Source organism: Pantherophis guttatus, chromosome 16 (assembly GCF_059756535.1).
Source record: "Pantherophis guttatus breed Tessera chromosome 16, ASM5975653v1, whole genome shotgun sequence".
NCBI classification, from domain to species: Eukaryota; Metazoa; Chordata; class Lepidosauria; order Squamata; family Colubridae; genus Pantherophis; species Pantherophis guttatus.
This window is the reverse complement of record NC_142078.1, coordinates 18,512,441-18,532,964: the sequence shown is the minus strand read 5'-3', so window position 1 is coordinate 18,532,964 and position 20,524 is coordinate 18,512,441. Positions and strand designations below refer to the sequence as shown.

General features: G+C 44.9%; 1 protein-coding gene across 1 annotated transcript in view; it reads right to left on the bottom strand.

Annotated features, from left to right (window-relative positions):
* Positions 1–20,524, bottom strand: part of FIBCD1 (fibrinogen C domain containing 1) — a 45,187-nt gene that overhangs the window by 22,933 nt on the left and 1,730 nt on the right. The window contains exon 2 of the mRNA XM_060683886.2: positions 914–1,390. Within this exon, the coding sequence (XP_060539869.2) occupies positions 914–1,390 (477 nt within the window). The remainder of the gene's footprint in view (positions 1–913; positions 1,391–20,524) is intronic.

Below are 20,524 nucleotides of genomic sequence, written 5' to 3'. Positions count from 1 at the left end.
CTGTTTGCAAAAATTACCCAATTTCCAGCTCAAAGGAGACCGAGTGAGCTAAGATTCTGGAATTCTGTAACAGCCAGGAGTTGATGTCGCTTTGCGAATTGGCATGCTGGAAAAACCTGAGATTCAAACACCGGCCAGCTTTGCAAACGGCCTCACAAATTTTTTTTTTAAAAAAGGAAAGAAACACACACACACACACTTGAAAAAGCGAGCTTACAATTGCAAGAAGCGAAAGCAAGGCACTTTGCATTTCATTTGAATTTTTTTAAAAAAAAATCTGCAATTCAGAATAGAATATTGCCCTTGTAAAACAAACGACTCGGTAAAGATTAATTAGCACTTTTAAATTGTGTCAGGTATCGAATTACTGGGCTGGAAGAATTGCCATAAAACGGGAACCTCTTCCAAATATCTTGGGCTGGAGCTGAGATTGTTATAGAATAGAATAGAATTAGAATTAATAGAATGGAATGGAATGGAATGGAATGGAATGGAATGGAATAGAAGAGTAGAGTAGAGTAGAAGAGTAGAGTAGAGTAGTAGAGAATAGTAGAGTAGAGTAGAGTAGAGTAGAATAGAATAGAATAGAATAGAATAGAATAGAATAGAATAGAATAGAATAGAATAGAATAGAATAGAATAATAGAGGTGGAAGGGACCTTGGAGGTCTTCTAGTCCAATCCCCTGCTTAGGCAGGAAACCCTGCACCAGATGAAGATGGTTGGAAGCTGCAGTTCCAGATTTGAGACTTTCTGATTTAAGAGCGAGGTTGCCTTGATGCTGTCGCTGACTCCCACTCCTCCTCCTCATCTGATTTGGCTGCTGGAGGGGCCGGCGGCCAACAAAGCCACAAAACTACCAAGATTCAAGTTGAATCTCACCTTTTGACGATCAAGTCCCATCTTTGACTCACCTGTATGAGCCGCCCTTGTTCATTCTGGAGGGCGCTGAGCTCTTGCCCGATGGCGCCGTGCCCCTTCTTCAGATTTTCACAGTCCGTCCGGAGCTGCGCGGCATGAGAGAGCAGCTTGGAGACCTCGTCCGAGAGGCCCACCATCAAGGCCCTCTCTTGCCCCTTGGAGGACTTGGTCTCGGCATCGTGGTCCGTCACGACTCTTAGGAGGGATGATTGCAGGCTCTCCAAGCGGACGAAGCTGTTGGCTTGGTTGGGACAGTTGGGGTCAATGAAGATGTTGATGCGGGAACTGTCGGCTTTCTCGATGGTGACCAAAGCGTTGGCATCATCCGGGTTGGTGGTGATGATGGGCGGGGATTCGGTGACCGGCGTGTGGTAATGGTTCATAAAGAGGATGGCAGCCGTGACGGTCACGGCTAAGAGGATCACCACGGACAGAAGAATGGTGCAGAGTATGTAGCCGCAATTCACTCTCTAGGAACAGACAGAAGCCGGGGATAGGGTGAGGTCATTTTGGAAGCCCACCATGATGTCCCATGGAGGAATCCAGCCCAAACCTCCCAGCCCTGTGACCTTCTCTGTGTTCTCACTTAGCCCTTGCAATGGGGAGTGATGACAATAGAGTTGGGTCCAGAAAATGAATAATAATCGATAGAGAACAGAACAGAAAGTAGAATTAGAATGTAGAATAATAAAAGGGTTGGAAGGAACCTTGGAAGTACTCAAGCAGGAGAACCTATAGCATTTCAGACAAATGGTTGTCCAAGTTCTTCTTAAAAACCTCCAGTGATGGAGCACCCATAACTTCTGATGGCAAGCCGTTCCATTGATGAATTGTCCTAAGTGTCAGGAAATTTCTCCTTAGTTCTAGGTTGCTTCTCTCTTTGATAAGCTTCCATCTATTACTACTCTCATCTATCTCTTCCTTTCTCCCTCCCTCCCTACTTCTCTCCCTTCGTGTCTTTTATCCATCCATCCACCCACCCGTCCATCCATCCATCCATCCATCCATCCATCCATCCATCCATCCATGTCTTTTATCCATCCATCCACTCACCCATCCATCCATCCATCCATGTATGTATGTATGTCTTTTATCCATCCATCCATCCATTCCTTCTATCAATCTACCCATGTCTTCTATCATGTCTGTCTCCCACCCTCCCTCCATCCATCCATCCATGTCTGTCTTTTATCCATCCATCCTACCCACCCACCCACCCACCCATCCATCCATCCCTCTTTCTGGGATTTAAAAAAATATCCTACTCCACTTTAATTCCGTGTGGAGATCTGCCAGCCAAGTATTAAAGAAGACAGACGCTCCCTTAGCTTCCAAATGCAGACAAAGTTATTAAGATGGTTGAGAGCCCAATATATCTGCAAGTCAACGGAGGAAAACAGTGTATTAGAAGATGATGATTAATTAAATGTATGTGCCATCCAACTCCCAATGTCTAAAATGAGTCCATTTAAAAAAAAAATCAGAAGCGTAGAAGAAAATAATGGATGAAAATAAATAATATCCCCATAAATTAACTAATGCAACTAATACAATTGCGGTACCAAAAATAGAAAAACTGTCAATCCAAAAAATAAACAGGGAAAAAAACCCTCCTTTTAAAAAAAAAATCAACATAATTAACATCAACCACCCAATTCTGCCTACATTCATTTCATCATGTAATAACGTATCAAACTGCATCTAAGTTTATTTACTCTCATAAAATATTATGAAATCTGTGCCCAAGGGAAATGATGGTGTCATTTTTTTTTATTAGTAGTTAAAGAAATTGCCTTTTTAAAAATGGGTAAGTGACATATTTCTTGGATCTATTCTTTGATATTTGGGATCATGGTACTTTTCCAATCACTCACTCTTCGTCCCCCACGAATGATATTATAAGCAATACTTTAAAATGATATTATAAGCAATACTTTACTATAGTTGCAGTTCGGGGATATACAGAATATAAGTTCTCGACTTACGACCACAATTGAGCCACAATTTTATGTTGCTAAGTGAGACATTTGCTGAATTTGCCCCCCAAATAGAGGAAAAAGTACAAAGATATAAAGGGGAAAAAAAGAGAAAAGAAAAAGAGAAACATCTGACTTTCTTCAAATGAGCTCTAACTATAAAACACATTAAACTTTTGAGCTAAATTTCAATAGTACACAGCCTCTCTCTAATCGCAAACATTTCTAATGGTCAAATCCCAAAATTAATGTGGCATTTCTTTCAGGCAAAACTGGTTTTCTTCCAGCTGCATTCTCATATTCACACCTTAATCCTTTCCATTGGAAAATAAGATATATATATATATTTTAAAAGTTCAGGCATAGCGATGAAAGCCGGAGGGTTAAGAGAGAATGGAGAGAAATGATTGATAGAGGTAAACAATGCTTGATTTGCCAGAATAAGTCCATTTGTCATTCACACTGTGCAAATGGGGGGGGGGAAAGAAACTTGGTTTATACTTGGGGTGTGTGCGTTTGGAGCTCTGTCCTTTGGTAGATTGAAAGATCTCCATGTGGATTATCCCCAATTAATTCTGTTCGAATTCTTATTTCAGTTATTGGTTGGTGATTGTTCTTTTCTCTCTCTCTCTCTCTCTCTCTCCATTCCGAATGTTTACGGCATTGTATTCCCTTTTATTCTGCATTTAATTCCTTGCTTTTATGTTCCCCCAAATTGAAAAGCACCTGGATTGTTCAGCACGATGGGTGGATGTATAAATCTAATAAATGAATCGATAAACAGATAAGTAAATGAATAAATCCCTCTAGCTGGCTCCTGTCCTTTTATGCACAGCTGCCTTTCCTAACAGATGTGGTTTATGGGGTCCTTGATGCTCTCTGAGCTTGGTTGTTTTCTTGAAGACGTTTCACTATCCAACTAAGTAATATCATCAGTACTAGAAGGGGGTGGGGTTGGCAGAGAGGAATTGGGGGAGGAGGAGGAGGAGGAGGAGAACGACTGGGAGGTCTTTGATGTTCTCTGAGCTTGGTTGTTTTCTTGAAGACATTTTCTTACCCAACCAGGTAACATCATCAGTACTAGAAGGGAGTGGGGTTTATGGAGAAGAGGAGGAGGAGGAGGAAGAGGAAGAGGAAGAGGAAGAGGAAGAGGAAGAGGAAGAGAATGACTGGGAGGTCTTTGATGTTCTCTGAGCTTGGTTGTTTTCTTGAAGACATTTTCTTACCCAACCAGGTAACATCATCAGTACTAGAAGGGAGTGGGGTTTATGGAGAAGAGGAAGAAGAGGAGGAAGAAGAGGAGGAGAATGACTGGGAGGTCTTTGATGTTCTCGAGCTTGGTTATTTTCGTGAAAACATTTTCTTACCCAACCAGGTAACATCATCAGTGCTAGTGAGTGTGGGGTTTGCTGTTCCCTGTTTATATACAATTGCTCTAAGCCTCTGGTTGTTTTCTTGCAGATGTTTCATTATCCAAGGAGGCAACATCATCGGTATATTTGCATAATAAGTTAGGGGTGAGAAGATATCTGTCTTCCATTAGTTCCATAGGCTGCCCCAAAGAAGAGGAGGTCAACCTATTCTCCAAAGCACCAGAAGGCAGGAGAAGAAGCAATGGATGGAAACCAATCAAGGAGAATTAAGGAGGAATTTCCTGACCCAGAAGGTTGTTCCCTTCCTGAAACATTTTTTGAGACATTCAAAAACCATTTTGAGACAAAAAAAAAAAACAGACATTCCTTCGTGTGTGTTTTTGGATTTTTCTTTATTTCTGGGTTGAACGCACACCTTGATGTGTCCTCCTGCTGAACCTTGACCGTGGACATGAGGTGCCTGCTGGAAATGAAGACTCATATGACCCTCGCAACTCTGAAGGAAGATGGAAGAGGAGTGATGGATGGTTCTGCAACCCGGTAGGATAGTAAGTACACTTGATTTACAACTTCTTACAAAGCTGGGAAACTGCTGGTTAGGGTTGAAAGCACCACAGGAGATGGATTCGGGGGCCGTCTTGAGGAACGGCGTTCAATCAAGCTGCCCTCTCTTCACAGAACTGAACCAGACTTGGGCATTGTGCAGTCACTACTCCCATAATTTCTTGGGAGGAGAAACCATCAGAGTTGCAGTCCAACGGATGCTGAGAAGAACAAGTTGAGCTCAGGTAGCCTAGCAAGGCGGCTTAATGCAAATAGGTGCACGCACTGCTTACAGGCACAAACATGTATATGTGAGTAGCTATAGGCTTGAATAGAATAACAGAGTTGGAAGGGACCTTGGAGATCTTCTAGTCCAACCCCCTGCTTAGGCAGGAAACCCTACACACCACTTCCGACAAATGGTTGTCCACAGTCTGGAGTTTGATCCTGACTGGTTCAAATGGACTCAGCCTTCCGTCCTTCCGAGGTGGGTCAAATGAGGACCCAGATTGTTGGGGGCAAGAGGCTGACTCTGTAAACCACTTAGAGAGGCTGTAAAAGTACTGTAAAGCGGTATATAAGTCTAAGTGCTATTGCTATTCCTTCCTTCCTTCCTTCCTTCCTTCCTTCCTTCCTTCCTTCCTTCCTTCCTTCCTTCCTCCTTCCCTCCCTCCCTCTCTTATTCCCTTTCTCCATCTCCTTCCTGGTACCACAGTGGTTAGAATGCAGTATTGCAGGCTAACTCTGCCCACTGCCAGGAGTTCGATCCTGACTGGCTCAAGGTCGACTCAGCCTTCCATCCTTCCGAGGTGGATAAAATGAGGACCCAGATTATTGGGGACAATAGGCTGACTCTATAAACTGCTTAGAGAGGGCTGTAAAAGCACTGTGAAGCGGTATATAAGTCTAAGTGCTATTGCTCTGGTAGTAATGCGCTTATATTGTGGTCTGGTTTTCCAGCTTGTGCACAGCACATCACAACCAGCGAAGCTTCTTCTTTGAGGAAGAAGTGTTAATTGCAATGCTTTTGAAGTTTCCTAGCAATCAAAGCATCGGATACTTCCTTCAGAACAACAGAAGCGTTACACCACTGCTCAGCGTTAATGATCGGAGGAAATTGGAGTGGCTGTGCCCCAATTCGGAGGAGTTCGCTGGCCGCTCTTCTTTGCGATAGATAATGGCCTCTTCGTTTATGAAGCTTAATGCCGGGAAGTCACGAGTGGGCTTTTGAATTTGATGTTTGAAGAAACAAACATGGCCAAGGCAGAGGAACAATGATGGGTTGTTGGGTTTTTTCCCCCACTCTGAAGATCAAACATCTGAATATAAAATGCTCGGCAGCCGTGTGGGGCAGCAGCCAAAAAAGCCAACGCAGTCCCAGGCTGCATTAACAGAGGGATGGAATCAAGATCACGTGAAGTGTTAGTGCCGCTTTATAAGGCCTCGGTAATTTGCAACCGTTTCGGCTCACCACAGTATTAAAAAGATGTCGTGACTCTGGAAACAGGGCGGAAAAGAGCAACGAAGATGATTAGGGGGCTGGAAGCTAAAACATACGAAGAAGAAGGATGTGTTGTGGTCCGCCAGCAGTCTGTGGAGCTGGCAGCGGAGTCGGACAGTGAGGAGGCTGGGGAGGAACATGGGCCAGTCCTGGAGTCAGGGGAAGGCCCAGATGAGAGCTCTGTGTCGGAGGCAGAGATGGGGCCAAGGCCATCTGGGAGTTATGCGCGGACTCTGGAGCCTCCAGAGTCGGGCAGCAGAGAGGCAGAGGAACAGTAGGAGCCTGTTCCTAGTGCGCACATGTGCAGAGTTGCCAGAAGGCATGAACAGTTAAAACAAAAGGGACGACTCGGGAGTAAGGCCTGGAGATGATTGGCCCCTCTCATAAGGCTTGAAAGAGGAGCAAAGGCATGTGGGCCCTTTGCAGGAAAGCAACGTTGTTAATTCTGTTCCCAGTCAGCATCTCTGTTTGATTCTGGACTCTGTGTGGCTTTGCCAAGTAGGTCGTTGGCAGCGTGTCAAGGGGAATAAAGGTGGGTGATTATCCTGAAGGACTTTTTGCAACTAATTGGGACTCAGCTGTGAATGAACGTAATTCACAGCTGTTGCAATAAAAGAGGTTTTTTTGACTACTCGTGTGTTTTAAGGACTCAGAAACCCTAGGTCACAACAGGACGATTGCAGGAATTGGCCTTGCCTAATCTAGTGAAAAGAAGGAACGGGGAGACATGACAGCAGTGTTCCAATATTTAAGGGGCTGCTACAAAGAAGAGGGGGGGGTGGCAACCTATTCTCCAAAGCACCAGAAGGACAAGAAACAATGGACGGGAACTAATCCAGGAGAGAAGCAACCTGGAACTAAGGAGAAATTTCTGGAGAAAATGGTATACAGTTATCTGCTTAAGCAGGGGGTTGGACTAGAAGACCTCCAAGGTCCCTTCCAACTTTCTGTTCGGTTTTTACACCTTCGGCTAGTGCTCTGAACTCAGTTGCATCTCCTTGAGTTCTCTGCTGCTTTGGGTTTCTCAAATCGGGGACCACCCTGTTCCTTCCCTCTGTTTTCTGTTGTTCGGCTCCTTCCTTCCGTGTGGCTGCACATTTTCCGTTGTATTTCCTCCGGAGAGGCTGGGGTGCTTTCTGATTTTCAATGCAGCTGTTTTTGAAGACCTAGAAGAGAAGGCTGCATCTTTGCCAAGATGCAACCCAAGACAGGTTCCTCTCTGGGAAAACAAAGCCAATCCTTTCCTGTCTTGCTACTTCTGCAAAAAACAAAACAAAAAAAACCTGGGCTCTTCTCCTCCTTTCCTTCCATGGCTTTCTCCTCCTTTCCATCGTGGTGTCTCCGTGCAAATCTGCTTCGATTGACGTCTCCCTTCAAGCCTTCTCTCTTTGCCACCCCCGCCACCATTTGCATTAAGATGACTTCAGCAATAAGCTCCTTAGGAAAGGAGGGGAGGGAGGAAGCGGAAGCCGTCTTCCCCACCCTTCCCAAGTTATGTCCTTGATATGGGAAGCGTGCCGCAGAAAAGGGACAGGTCATAGCACCCCTTAAACCGAAGGGCCAACGCTAAACTAAAGGGCCGTCCTCAAAACCCACCGAAGGGAAGGACCTCTAGTCTCAATGAGAAGGAGCTCTTCTCTTGGCAGGTTCTGTGAAAGCAGCCGTGGTGCTTGTACTGTCATTTTTTAATTTTATTTTATTTTTGTAATTTGTGTTCTCCTCCCGACCGAAGATGCCAAGACTGATAACCGAGACATCTCTGAAGTTAAACCAATTATCTTCTCTTCCAGGAGATGGAAGAACCAGAAGCGGGAGGGGATACCAGCCGTAGGTTGGGTTGCGCGTCTAAGGCTGACATCAGCAATGCATAAGGTAAACCTTGGCTTAACGCCAGTAACTGTGAGAAGCATCTTTTGACTTCTACTGGACAATCACTTAAAGATGAGGCAGGAGTATGCTGCATAAGCCTAAAAAAACTAACCCAGTCTTGGGCTGCATTAACAGAGGGATAGAATCAAGACCACGTGAAGTTCTTACTACCACTTTACAAAGTAAAACCACACTTGGAATACTACATCCAGTTCCGGTCACCAGAATATAAAAAAGATGTGGAGACTCTAGAAAGAGTGCAGAGAAGAGCAACAAAGAGGATTAGGGGACTGGAGGCTATAAGAAGAACGGTTGCAGGAACTGGGCATGTCTACTCTAGTGAAAAGAAGGACTAGGGGAGACAATAGCAAGTGTTCCAATATTGGAGGGGCTCCTATAAAGACAAGGGGTCCACCTATCCTCAAAAGCACCTGAGGGCAGGACAAGTAGCAATGGATGGAAATGAATCAAGGAGAGAAGCAACCAGGAATTAAGGAGAAACTTCCTAACAGTGAGGACAATTAATCAGTGGGAAAACTTGCCTTCAGAAGTTGTGGGTGCCCCATCACTGGAGGTTTTTAAGAAAAGACTGGACAGCCATTTGTCTGAAATGGTATGAGTGTCAACTCGCAAAGCATCCCTGGCCTGCTTTCGAGTTGCCATAGGCCAAGGGGTGATGGGAAACCAGCGAAACAGCATGGCAGCCAAAGACATGCACATTCCATGCTTATCTCTCTCAAGGCTGTATCCCAGGGTTACCCACAGCAGCCAGAGGGGAGTGACGTCTACAACTCATGAAATTGCTCCGTTGGCTAATGTGATTGATGACACACCCTGAGGGGAAGGGGAAACACTGTCATAATTGGAGCGTAAATTATATAGGGTCAGAGCTGGCTTCACTTGGGAATGTGCTGACATGAAGCTCCTAATAAAAAACTGGATTTCTTTTGAAGCTTGGCTCGAGGCTCATGATTTAATTAGGGCATCCGTCAGAACCCTCACAATGGGGTTTCCTACTCGAGCAGGGGGTTGGACTAGAAGACCTCCAAGGTCCCTTCCAGCTCTATTACTCTTATGTTCCGTGATCTGTGATCAACCGTGGCTTCTTTTGAACCTGACATGAAGCCTTGGCTTCTGCAATAGTAAACCCAAAGCAAAGAGAGTTCTTTGCTTTAGTGCCAACAGCAGACCGAATCTATAAACCAAGCTGTGCAATGCACGAGGAAAAAAAAAATCCAATTATTTATTTGTGATCAGGAAGCATCGCATCGCAGGGAAGATTAAAATTAGCCTGGGTGGGGAGAGGGCCTGGGATTTCCAAAGCCATTTTGCTTTCATTTGGATGTAAACGATCAGCTATTAGGACTGATATGGCAGTCTATTTTCCCTGCCTGCCAGCCAGCTGTCGAGGTGCAGACTGTAGCCAAGTTACCGGCGGCTGATGACTTGCTTATGTTTTTTTACCAGAACACAAGCGAGGCTGAGATGTTTATTAGGAGATGATGGGACAGCTTGCCAAGAAGAACCGTTAAGTGCAAATTACATCAAGATTAAGGTAGCGATGGACGAGAGCAGTCCTCTCTCTTGCAAAAAGCGGCTGGCCGCTGGATGATCAGAAACTCAACAACACAGAAATCTGGACCACTTGCGGTTTATTTTGGGAAACGGTGCTGGTTATATTTGCTGCCTAGGTGAGGAAGAACATAAAAATTGAATTTTAAAAGTTGAATTTTGGGGTGGGAAGGGAGAGACTTGGGATATGTGTGTGGAATAAAAAGGAGACTGGGTCCAGAATGAGGATCAAATAGAAACATGAGTGAAAGGTACAAAGCTATGAGAGGGTTGAGTGGGATTTGGTTGTGTTTGGTTGTGTTGTGTTTGGTTGTGTTGTGTTGGTTTGGGTTGAGTTGAGTTGAGTTGGGTTGAGTGGGATTGGGTTGGCTTGAGTGGGGTTGGGTTGGGTTGAGTTGAGTTGGGTTGAGTGGAGTGGAGTTGGGTTGGGTTGGGTTGGGTTGGGTTGATTTGAGTTGAGTTGAGTTGGGTTGGTTTGAATTGAGTTGAGTTGGATTGAATGGGGTTGGGTTGGGTTGGGTAGGGTAGGGTTGAGTTGGGTTGGGTTGGGTTAATAAATGACTGAATGAGGAAGGAATGCAAGGCAAAGCTAGGAAGGAAGAGCGAATGATTCAAGAGGAAGGGTGAGATGGAGAGAGCTATATAGTACAGGTAGTCCTCAATTTACAACAGTTCATTTAAGTGACCATTCAAAGTTGCAACAGCACTGGAAAAACAGACTTATGGCTGTTTTTCCCACTTAATGACCATTGCAGCATCCATGTGGTCAACGTGATCAAAATTCAGATTCTTGGCAACTGACTCAGATTTATGATGGATGTCCTGGGGTCATGTGACCCCCCCTTTGGTGACCTTCTGACAAGCAAAATCAATGGGGAAGGCCGATTCACCGGACAACCCTGTTACTCATCTAACAACTGTAGGGTGGCAATCGTGGTTGTATGTCAAGGACTTATCTGTATTGAAGATATCCTGAAAAAAGGGGAGGTGGGGACATCTAAAGAAGAAAAGGCCATTCATGAAGCAACGTGTGAAGAAGGTGGGAACTGTCTCTCACTGTCAGGATATTTCTCCTTAATTCTAGATTGGTGAGCCCCAGCCAATTTTGTTTTACTTTTTTCAGATCCACCCAGGAGATATTACTTTCCTTTTTCGATGTGACTGTGGCAGATTTCTTTTCTTTTCTTTTTTTTAATTTCCCAATTTACATTTGAATATCCCTTTATCTGCATTGCAATGCTGATAATGCCCGAATCCACAACTGGTAAATTTAATGGTTCGCAATTCAAACCGATGCAAATGCAATTGCTTTGTGCATTAAGGAAAGGGCATTTTAAAAAGCACAATAAGTGGGTTAATTTGAGAGGGGGAAAAAGTAGGCGTATTGTGTGAAGTCCTGAGTGGAAGCTTGCTAAAGAGAGATTCAATCTAGAAGTAAGAAGAAATGTCCTGAGATTGAGAACAAGTAAGGACTGGAACAGAAGTTATGGGTGCTCCATCACTGGAGGTTTTCAAGAAGAGACTGGACTAGGATGGTATGGTATGAGATCTCCTGCCTTGAACAAGGGGCTGGACTAGAAGACCTCCAAGATCCCTTCTAACCCTAGGATTCTATATTCTACAGAACTGTCCTGCAAACCAGCAATTGTCCCAAATAGGACTTCTGGCTCCTTCTTTGACAACCTCTTTGTCGAGATGTTTTTTTATGAGCAACCTAGCTGATCGCCTAAGGAAACTTAAAAATCACCTCCAGGCAACTGAAGGGGGAAGAGTAAAGAACATAGTTTTAGTTTCTATGGAGATTCTCGGTCATCCAGATCATAGTTGTCCCAAAGGGGCTTTTTCAAAAGGCGACTGGACTTTGTTTTTCTTTGAAGTTGTTTCGCTTCTCATCCAAGAAGCTTCTTCAGCTCTTCAGAAGTGCCTTTGGGACACCCTAGTTTTGACTTGCGTAACCATCAATCATCCCCAGTGAAAGCATTTCCAGATACCAAAGAAGAAAAGATGCTACAGATATTGAAATTTGCCCCATTTTATGAGGCATAGTTGTTAAGTGAGTTACTGCAGTTGTTAATAGCAATAGCACTTAGATTTATATACCACTTCACAATGCTTTACAGCCCTCTCTAAGCGGTTTACAGAGTCAGCCTATTGTCCCCCCAACAATTTGGGTCCTCGTTTTACCAACCTCAGAACGATGGAAGGCTGAGTCAACCTTGAGCCTAGTGAGATTCGAACTGCCAAATTGCAGTCAGCTGGCAGTCAGCAGAAGTAGCCTGCAATACCGCACTCTAACCACTGCGCCACCGAGGCCGGCATGTTAGAAACACGGTTGCTAAGTGCATCTGACTGTGCTTGTTGCAAAAACAACCATATTCAATACATACCAGTTCCAAGCATCCAGATTTCGATCCCGTGTCCCTAGGGATGGTCGTAGGTGTGAAAACTGGTGCTATTGTAACTTTGAATGGTCACAAAACAAACCGTTGTCAGCCAAGGATTACCTACAGTGTCAGCCATGAACCCTAGAATTTCAAATGTCTTTAACAGATTAACAGAGTTGGAAGGGACCTTATAGGTCATCTAGTCCAACCCCCTGCTCAAGCAGGAGACCCTATTCTGACAGATGGCAGTCCAATCTTTTCTTGAACGTCTCAAGTGATGAAGCTCCCACAACTTCTGAAGGCAACTCTCTTCCATGGGTTGATTGTTCTCACTGTCAGAAAATTTCTCCTTATTTCCAGGCTGAATCTCTCCTTGGTCAGTTTCCATCCATTATTCCTTGTCCTGCCTTCAGGGGCTTTGGAGAATAGCTTGACTCCCTCTTCTTTGGGGCAGCCCCTGAGATATTGGAAGACTGCTCTCATGTCTCCCCTGGTCCTTCTCTTCATAGACTAGCCATGCCCAGTTCCTGCAACCGTTCATCGTCTGTTTGAGCCTCCAGTCCCCTCATCATCCTGGTTGCTCTTCTCTGCACTCTTTCTAGAGTCTCCACATCTTTTTTATAGTGTGGTGGCCAAAGGCTAAATTGTAATCCAGCATTTTCAGAAGAGGGTCAAACAAACTACCGGTAAGTTTGTTTTCCCCATGTTTGGGCTGCATCATCGCTCTAAGCTTCTTGGGATGAAGCGATGCAAATCTTTTAAGCATTTTGACCTTATTAGCAAGTTCTTATCCCATTCAATATTTGAATAGCTTTCTCCCCGTGCGTAATCTTCTTTCCTGGGAGCTAAACACACGTCGCTCACTTTCAGCCCTGCCTATCCAGGAGTTTGTCTGCTTGTCCTTCTGTTCCTGGGCTTTCAGACTTGAATCTATCCCCAAATTTGTCAATATACTCACTCGACTGAGATAAGCCAGGTTGGGTCACCTTCCTCAAAGGCTCAAGAGAGTAGCAGAGCAGCTGCCACCCCCCCGGTCCCCCAGTGCTTTCCTTCCATTATTGGGCCCAGATGGTTGTTTGAACAAAAAGCAATTTCCTCCAACTCGAGAAATTCTGTTTTATGATTATCTTTGATCAGTAGACGCGAAGCAATCTCTAAGAAGGTTTGCCCAAAAGTCAACGCCATCAAAATCAATAGTGCTTTGACTTCAGTGGAAATAAATTTGGGGTCGGCGCATCCATGTGGAATGTACCAATAATTCTCTCTCTCTCTCTTTCTCTCCCTCCCTCTCTCTCTCTCTCTCTCTCTCTCTCCCTCTCTCTCTCTCTCGGGGAGGGAGTGCCCTGGGTCACCTTTGTATATGTAGAAATAACCCTTCAAGGAACTTCGGCCTCCCGGTACAGGGGTGAGTGGGTGTCTTAGCTCCGCTGTTAAGCAGAGGGATGGGGCAAGCAATTCTGAATGTCTGAATGAACAGCTAGTTAGCTATTTGATTACAGCATTGTAACTCACTGTCAAGGATAGGAGGAAATTAGGAGCATGGATGGGCTGGCTGTGTGACAGTCTGACAGCACCAGTTTACATTGCCTTAGTGGTTTCCAAAATTCCTTCCTTCCTTCCTTCCTTCCTTCCTTCCTTCCTTCCTTCCTTCCTTCCTTCCTTCCTTCCTTCTCATAATGCTTCTCTTTCAATTTCCATGTTTTCTCTCTCTTAATCTTTCCTTCCTTCCTTCCCACAATATTTCTCTTTCAATTTCCATGTTTTCTCTCTCTTAATCTTTCTTTGCTTCCTTCCTTCCTTCCTTCCTTCCTTCCTTCCTTCCTTCTCATAATGTTTCTTTCAATTTCCATGTTTTCTCTCTCTTAATCTTTCTTTGCTTCCTTCCTTTCTTCCTCCCTCCCTCCATCCCTCCCTCCCTTCTCATAATTTTCTCTTTCAATCTTCCATATTTTTTCTCTTTTAATCATTCCTTTCTCCTTCCCTCCCTCCCTCCCTCCTTCCTTCCTTCCCATGTTTCTCTTTCAATCTTCCATATTTTTTCTCTTAATCTTTTCTTCCTCCCTCCCTCCCTCCCCTCCCTCCCTCCTTCCTTCCTTCCTTCCTCCCTTCCTTTCTTCCCATAATGTTTCTCTTTCAGTCTTCCCTATTTTCTCTCTCTTAATCCTCCCTCCCTCCCTCCCTTCCGCCTTTGCATTCCCCCCCCCTTGGTATCCTTGGTGGGGCTACAGGATTGCTGCTTTAAAACCCTTCAGTCATCGTGTAAAACACTTATTTTAATTTTCCCCTCTTATTTATATGCAGTTTTTGGCCTGTGCCCTGTCTCTAAGATTTTCATAATTTTTTTCTGTCTTGAAGCTGAATTGTTTTTTGGGGCTTTTTTTGTTCTCTGCTCTTCCCTCTCCTCGTTATCTTCTCTCCCTCTCTCTCGTTGGTATTTACATTTTAATTGTTTTCTTCTTGGAATAAACCAGCCTGGGAATATAATCAAAGGGTGCTATGAAAATATTTGTAAATAATATGGAAGGAACAGTTTTTTTTGTGTGTGTGTGAAAGGAAATCATTTCCAAGCATTATCACGTTCTACCTTGCCTTTCAACATCCCCATGTGCCTTGAACCCACAGATTTTGCCTAATTAAAATTTTAAAAGACGAGGCAGCACTTCCGATGGGTTCTTTGTAAAAACACAGGTTAATCCTCGACTTACAAACATTTGTTTAGTGACCATTCGCAGTTACAACAGCACTGAAAAAGCGAGTGATGGTGTCTTGCTTAGCGACAAAAATGTTGGGCTCAACGGTGATGGAGAATTCTCTATGGGACCTTCTCTGTCCAAGGTGCTGAATGCATCTGCTTATTCCTAACATCATGGACCATGTTAGCTTAAATATTTATTTTATCCCACTGAAACTGTCTGGATCGCTCCGGATTCACCGTGTCCTGCTTATGACTATCCAGTCTTGGTGACATCAGAAAGAAGAGGCTACTTGTTGGCGTAGAGTTTATTGTAGTTCTATCCCATTCACGTCTGAAAAAGTCCTATGGGATTTAACAGTTTTAACAGGGAATGGAGATTTTGCAGTATCCTTCCCCTACCATGCCCACCAAGCCACACCCACAGAACGGGTAAGGAAAAATTTTGAATTTCACTCCTGCCCTACACCATTTGATGAAGTCCTTCTTTAGAACTGAGTCCTTGGCTTACGACCACAGAGAAGTGAATCACCCCAGTTGTGAAGTTAGTAGCACGGTTCTTAAGTGAACCTGGCTTCCCCATTCACCTTGCTTCTCGGAAGGTCCCCAAAAGCACACCGCAACCGTCATAAGTACATGCCAGTTGCCAAGAGCCGAATTTTGATCACATGATCATGGGAATGCTGCAACGGACGTAAATGTGGAAAAAACGGTCATAAGTCACTTTCTCTGTGCCGTTATACCTTTGAACCGTCGCTAAACGAATGGTTTTCCGTAGATGATTACCTGCAGAAGGATGAGGGGAGCCCCTCGTAACTAAAATGGCTTCTCCTTTCAGGGGAACCAATAAACGCTCGTTAAAACAGTGGGGGGAAAAAACGTAGGATATTTTTTCCCTGCGTAGCACTAATTTCAAAGATCGGGAGTTAAATCTCCAGGGAACAATCTGAGACAGCCGAGACCACCTCACACACACACTCCTCCCACTTATTCCAGGAATGCTCCAGAGCCCCCTCCTCTAAATTCCCTTCTCCTCCTTTCCCCCTGTGCTTTGCCAGAGGGAAAAAAAAATAGCATCAATTCCACGGCTGTAGAAAAATCCCCTCCCTTTCCTCGCCAAGATGTTTAAAATTAGCACTTAATGCTAGAAGGTTTTTCTCCTTCCCCCAATATTAGCAATAATTAGACGCAATAACTTAATAAACAACGTTTACTAGGTAACCAATTTGCAAGCTCTGTGTTTGCTGGCTTGCTTGGCACTGCCGATGAGTAATTTCAGACTCCTGTCTCAACAGTCTTCAAGAAATCCATTTTCTCCACCGAGAAGTAGACTACCTTCAGCGTTCCCGAAGAGACCTACGTTGCATTGAACAATTTCACAGTTCGGTCGTGTCATTTCCAGGTAGGATACAGAAAAATGTGGCTCAGTCTCTAGGGAAGCATAATGTTAACCTAATATTCATCAGGTTATGAGGCTACAACTGTATGCTTGGAGTACCTGGAATGAGGAACCACACCTGTTAGCTCAACTCCTTGGAAGGAAAACATACTCTAAATAGTAAAATGTTTGACGGTCTCCATCCAATCTTTCTGTCTGATCAGAATTCCCTAATTCTCATTCTCTGCCCTAATTACCGGCTGGGTAGGTGTGGCTGGGGGGGGGGTTCATGTGACTGGTATAAGTGAGTGACATCGAGATGGCCACGCCCATCCAGATTTTGTGGCTCCCGGTGTTTTCTTTTCTGTGGGAAACAGGTCTAAATCACTCTTAGAGTATTTAATGTTGCAGACCCGTGGCCTGGACAGAAGCAGCATGTTCTCAATGGGAACAGTTCCTTCTTGAGATCTTCTACTAAAGGGAAACTTGAGGAAACAATCGTGCCATGAAAAAATAGGACAACCATCTCCACCACATTGTCACGCATGGAACCTCACTTCCCCTCAAAAGCCTTTCTCCAAAGTTCTCCTTGGACAGAAGGGTCAACTTCTCATCCATCGTCTTTCAGGAGAACTGATGGAGGACAGCCAAACCCTCAAGATGATTTCTTTGCTTTGGAGAAGCTCAGCTTCTTCAGAAAATATACCATATAGGCCATGCGGAAATGAATAAAGCTTTCCCAGCCCTTGGATTCATCTCTGATGAATTAAGAAGGACATCTGGGCCAAGCTGATGTTCCTTTTGCAGCTTCAACTGGCTATCTAAGGGAACTTCTGGGTGAAGGCCATGTCCCATGGTGGGCCTCATCTGAACCTTTTTTTCCACCTCTCCAGCTTCTTGCCTTCAAGGTAGGCCGCCCTCATGCTCTCTACTTTCCCTTGGTGACCAAACTTTCTAGGATCTGGATTATGGCTTTTGTGTGTGTGTGGAGAAGTATATCCAAAAAATATGGTGCCCACATGCATTTAGAAGAGGTGGACGAAGCCTTAAATGTCTTTTTTCTCTCTGCCCCCAAGGCAAGGGGTCACAACTCCTTGGCGCCTTTGAGACTCTCTCCACATACATTCAAAAAACCTCTGCAAAATAAGACTTTTCCAATTCAATAGAACAATAGAATAACAGAGTTGGAAGGGACCTTGGAGGTCTTCTAGTCCAACCCCTGCTTAGGCAGGAAACCCTACACCACTTCAGACAAATGGTTACTCAACATCTTCTTAAAAACTTCCAGTGTTGGAGCATTCACAACTTCTGCAGGCAAGTTGTTCCACTAATTAATTGTTCTGACTGTCAGGAAATTCCTCCTTAGTTCTAAATTGCTTCTCTCCTTGATGAGTTTCCACCCGTTGCTTCTTGTCCTGCCCCCCTCAAGTGCTTCGGAGAATAGCTTGACTCTCTCTTTGGTGATGATTTGGTGGCACCATCAACTATTTTGCAAACATATCGTAAATTAAGGGTGTATTTTCTGTTTTTCCACCCCCTAGGTCTTCCTAGACTTACGACCACCTTTTCCATTGCAAAGCAAGGCGGTTGTTAAGCGAGTTTCTCCCAGTTTTAAAAAATTTCCCACCACAGTTGTTGAGCGAATTACTGTGTAGTTGCTAAGTTAGTGATATGGTTGTTAAGTGAATCTGGGTTCCCTATTGGTCAAAAGGTCGCAAAAAGTTGATCACGTGATCCGGGACACCGCAACCGTCATAAGTACATGCCAGTTGCCAAGCGTCTGAATCAGAGGTGGGTTTCAGCAGGTTCTGACCAGTTCTGGTGAACCGGTAGCGGAAATTTTGAGTAATTCAGAGAACTGGTAGTAAAAATTCTGACTGGCCCCCATCTATTCTCTGCCTCCCAAGTCCCAGCTGATCGGGAAGAAATGGGGATTTTGCAGTAACCTTCCCCTGCCACTCCCACCAAGCCATGCCACGCCCACCAAGCCACGCCCACAGAACCGGTAGTAAAAAATTTCGAAACCCACCACTGGTCTGAATTTTGATCACGTGACCACAAGACTGTAAGTTATCTACGCCTCCCAGAAATTAATGGCGCCCTAAACTCAACCCTGATTTTGTACAGCTCTGCAAAACAACAAGTTGGCTTGTTTAATTCTAGTCATGCAGGTAGATCCATTCTCTCATTCACATAAACGTCAAAACATGCTCCAAAATGTCCATGCTATTTTAAAAAAACAAAAACAAAATTGGGAATCACACCATCTTTTCCACAGCCGTAAAAACGTTGCTTCTCGCGCACGTTAAGAGGAGGGCAATATTAACGGTGGGCAACAAAGGATGCCAGGCCAAGGTTTAAAAGGTTCTTTGCCAACTGAGCCTGGCCTTCTGGATGTCTGTATTTCATCTCAGCGCCCCCTGCCACGAGTTGGCACATGTTTGCATTTCTCTGGTTGGGATTTATTGTCTCGGTTTTACGAGGGAAGGCGAGCAGGATCTTGAATAAGAACCTGCTCTTCGCTGGCGGACGGCTGTGCTCGGAGGCAGCTTTGAGTGCGTGACGCGAAATCCGTGGCATGCGGGCATTAGGTTACCTGCTTATTTAGCAACCTGTGCACAGACCACACATCTTCGGGAGGGAATTCGCGGGTCTTTTCTTACAAGCAAGCATAGATAAAAGCAGAAACATCTTTGGCAGCTGCTGGTTCTGTAAACGGCTCCGCGCGCACATGTGCCAGGGTATACCCAGAGGTGGCAAAGAATGATCCTAGCCCTTTAAGGATTGAACTTATCCAAAAGAGATCTATCTGACTTAAAAGTAGCAGGTGGTTGGGCCCCCGTGCAAACAATCCAGAGGGAGGCATTATGAAGGTGCCAGTTTGGTCTAGTGGTGAACGCACCAGGCTGGAAAGCGGGAGACGTGAATTCTAGTCCTGCCTTAGGCATAAAAACCAGCTGGGCGACTTTGGGCCAATCACCAGGAGTTGGCGAGTTCCAGTCGCACCTTAGGCATAAAGCTGGCTGGGTGATTTTGGGCCAATCACCAGGAGACGGGGAGTTCTAGTCCCATCTTAGCCATGAAAGCCAGCTAGGTGACTTCGGGCCAATCACCAGGAGACGGTGAGTTCTAGTTCTACCTTTAAAGCATGAAAACTGGCTAGGTAACTTCGGGCCAATCACCAGGAGATGGTGAGTTCTAGTCTTGCCTTAGGCAATACAAACCTGCTGGGTGACTTTGTACCAATCACCAGGAGTTGATGAGTTCTAGTCCCACCTTAGGCATAAAGCTGGCTGGGTGACTCTGGGCCAATCACCAGGAGACGGCGAGTTCTAGTCCTGCCTAACCATGAAAGTCAGCTGGGTGACTTTGGGCCAGTCCCCCTGTCTCAGCCCAATTCCACCTCACAGGGTTGTTGTTATGGAGCAAATAGGAGGAGGAAGGAGTATTAGATACATTTGCCACCTTGAGTTATTCGTAAAAATAATAAAGGAGAGATACCAATGAATAAAAAATAAATAAAAGATAGATGTTTTTCAAACAGACATGGGGAAAGATTGAGCAAACAAGGGACTTGATCTAGCTGGCATTTGGGTTCCTACCTCCCCGTTTTTTTCTTTTCTTTCTTCCTCTTCCTGAGCCAGAGAGAGGGGGGAAAAAATCTGAGATGACATTCTGTCTGTAAACAAATAAACTAAATAATTCAAGGCACATTTGCCAACCGTCAGCCACACAGGTTCCCAGCTGGTCCCTTGGGAAGGGGGGGGTGGTGGAAAGGGAGGGCAAAGAAGTCATCCAGAGACTGGGCGCAAGCCAACCCAGATCTCTTACCCAAAGGACGGAGAAGGAATCAGAGAGGGCGAAAGGATGGGTTTTATTTGTTTTGTATCCCGCCTTTTGTTATTTATTTTTAATATATATATATAAATAGCTCAAGGTGGCAAACATATCCGACACACCTTCCTCCTCCTGTCTTCCCCACAGCAACAATCCTGTGAGGTGGGCTGGGCTGAGAGAGAGGCACTGACTCAAAAGTCACCCAGCTGGCTTTCCTGCTTAAGGAGGGACTAGAACTCACCGTCATCTAGTGGTTAGCAGAAGGTCACCCAGCTGGCTTGCATGCCGAAGGCAGGACTAGAACTCACTGTCACCTAGCGATTGGCAAAAAGTCACCCAGCTGGCTTTCATGCATAAGGCAGGACTAGAACTCACTGTCACATAGTGGTTGGCAGAAGGTCACCTAGCTGGCTTTCATGTCTAAGGAGGAACTAGAACTCACCATCACCTAGCGATTGATAGAAGGTCACCCAGCTGGC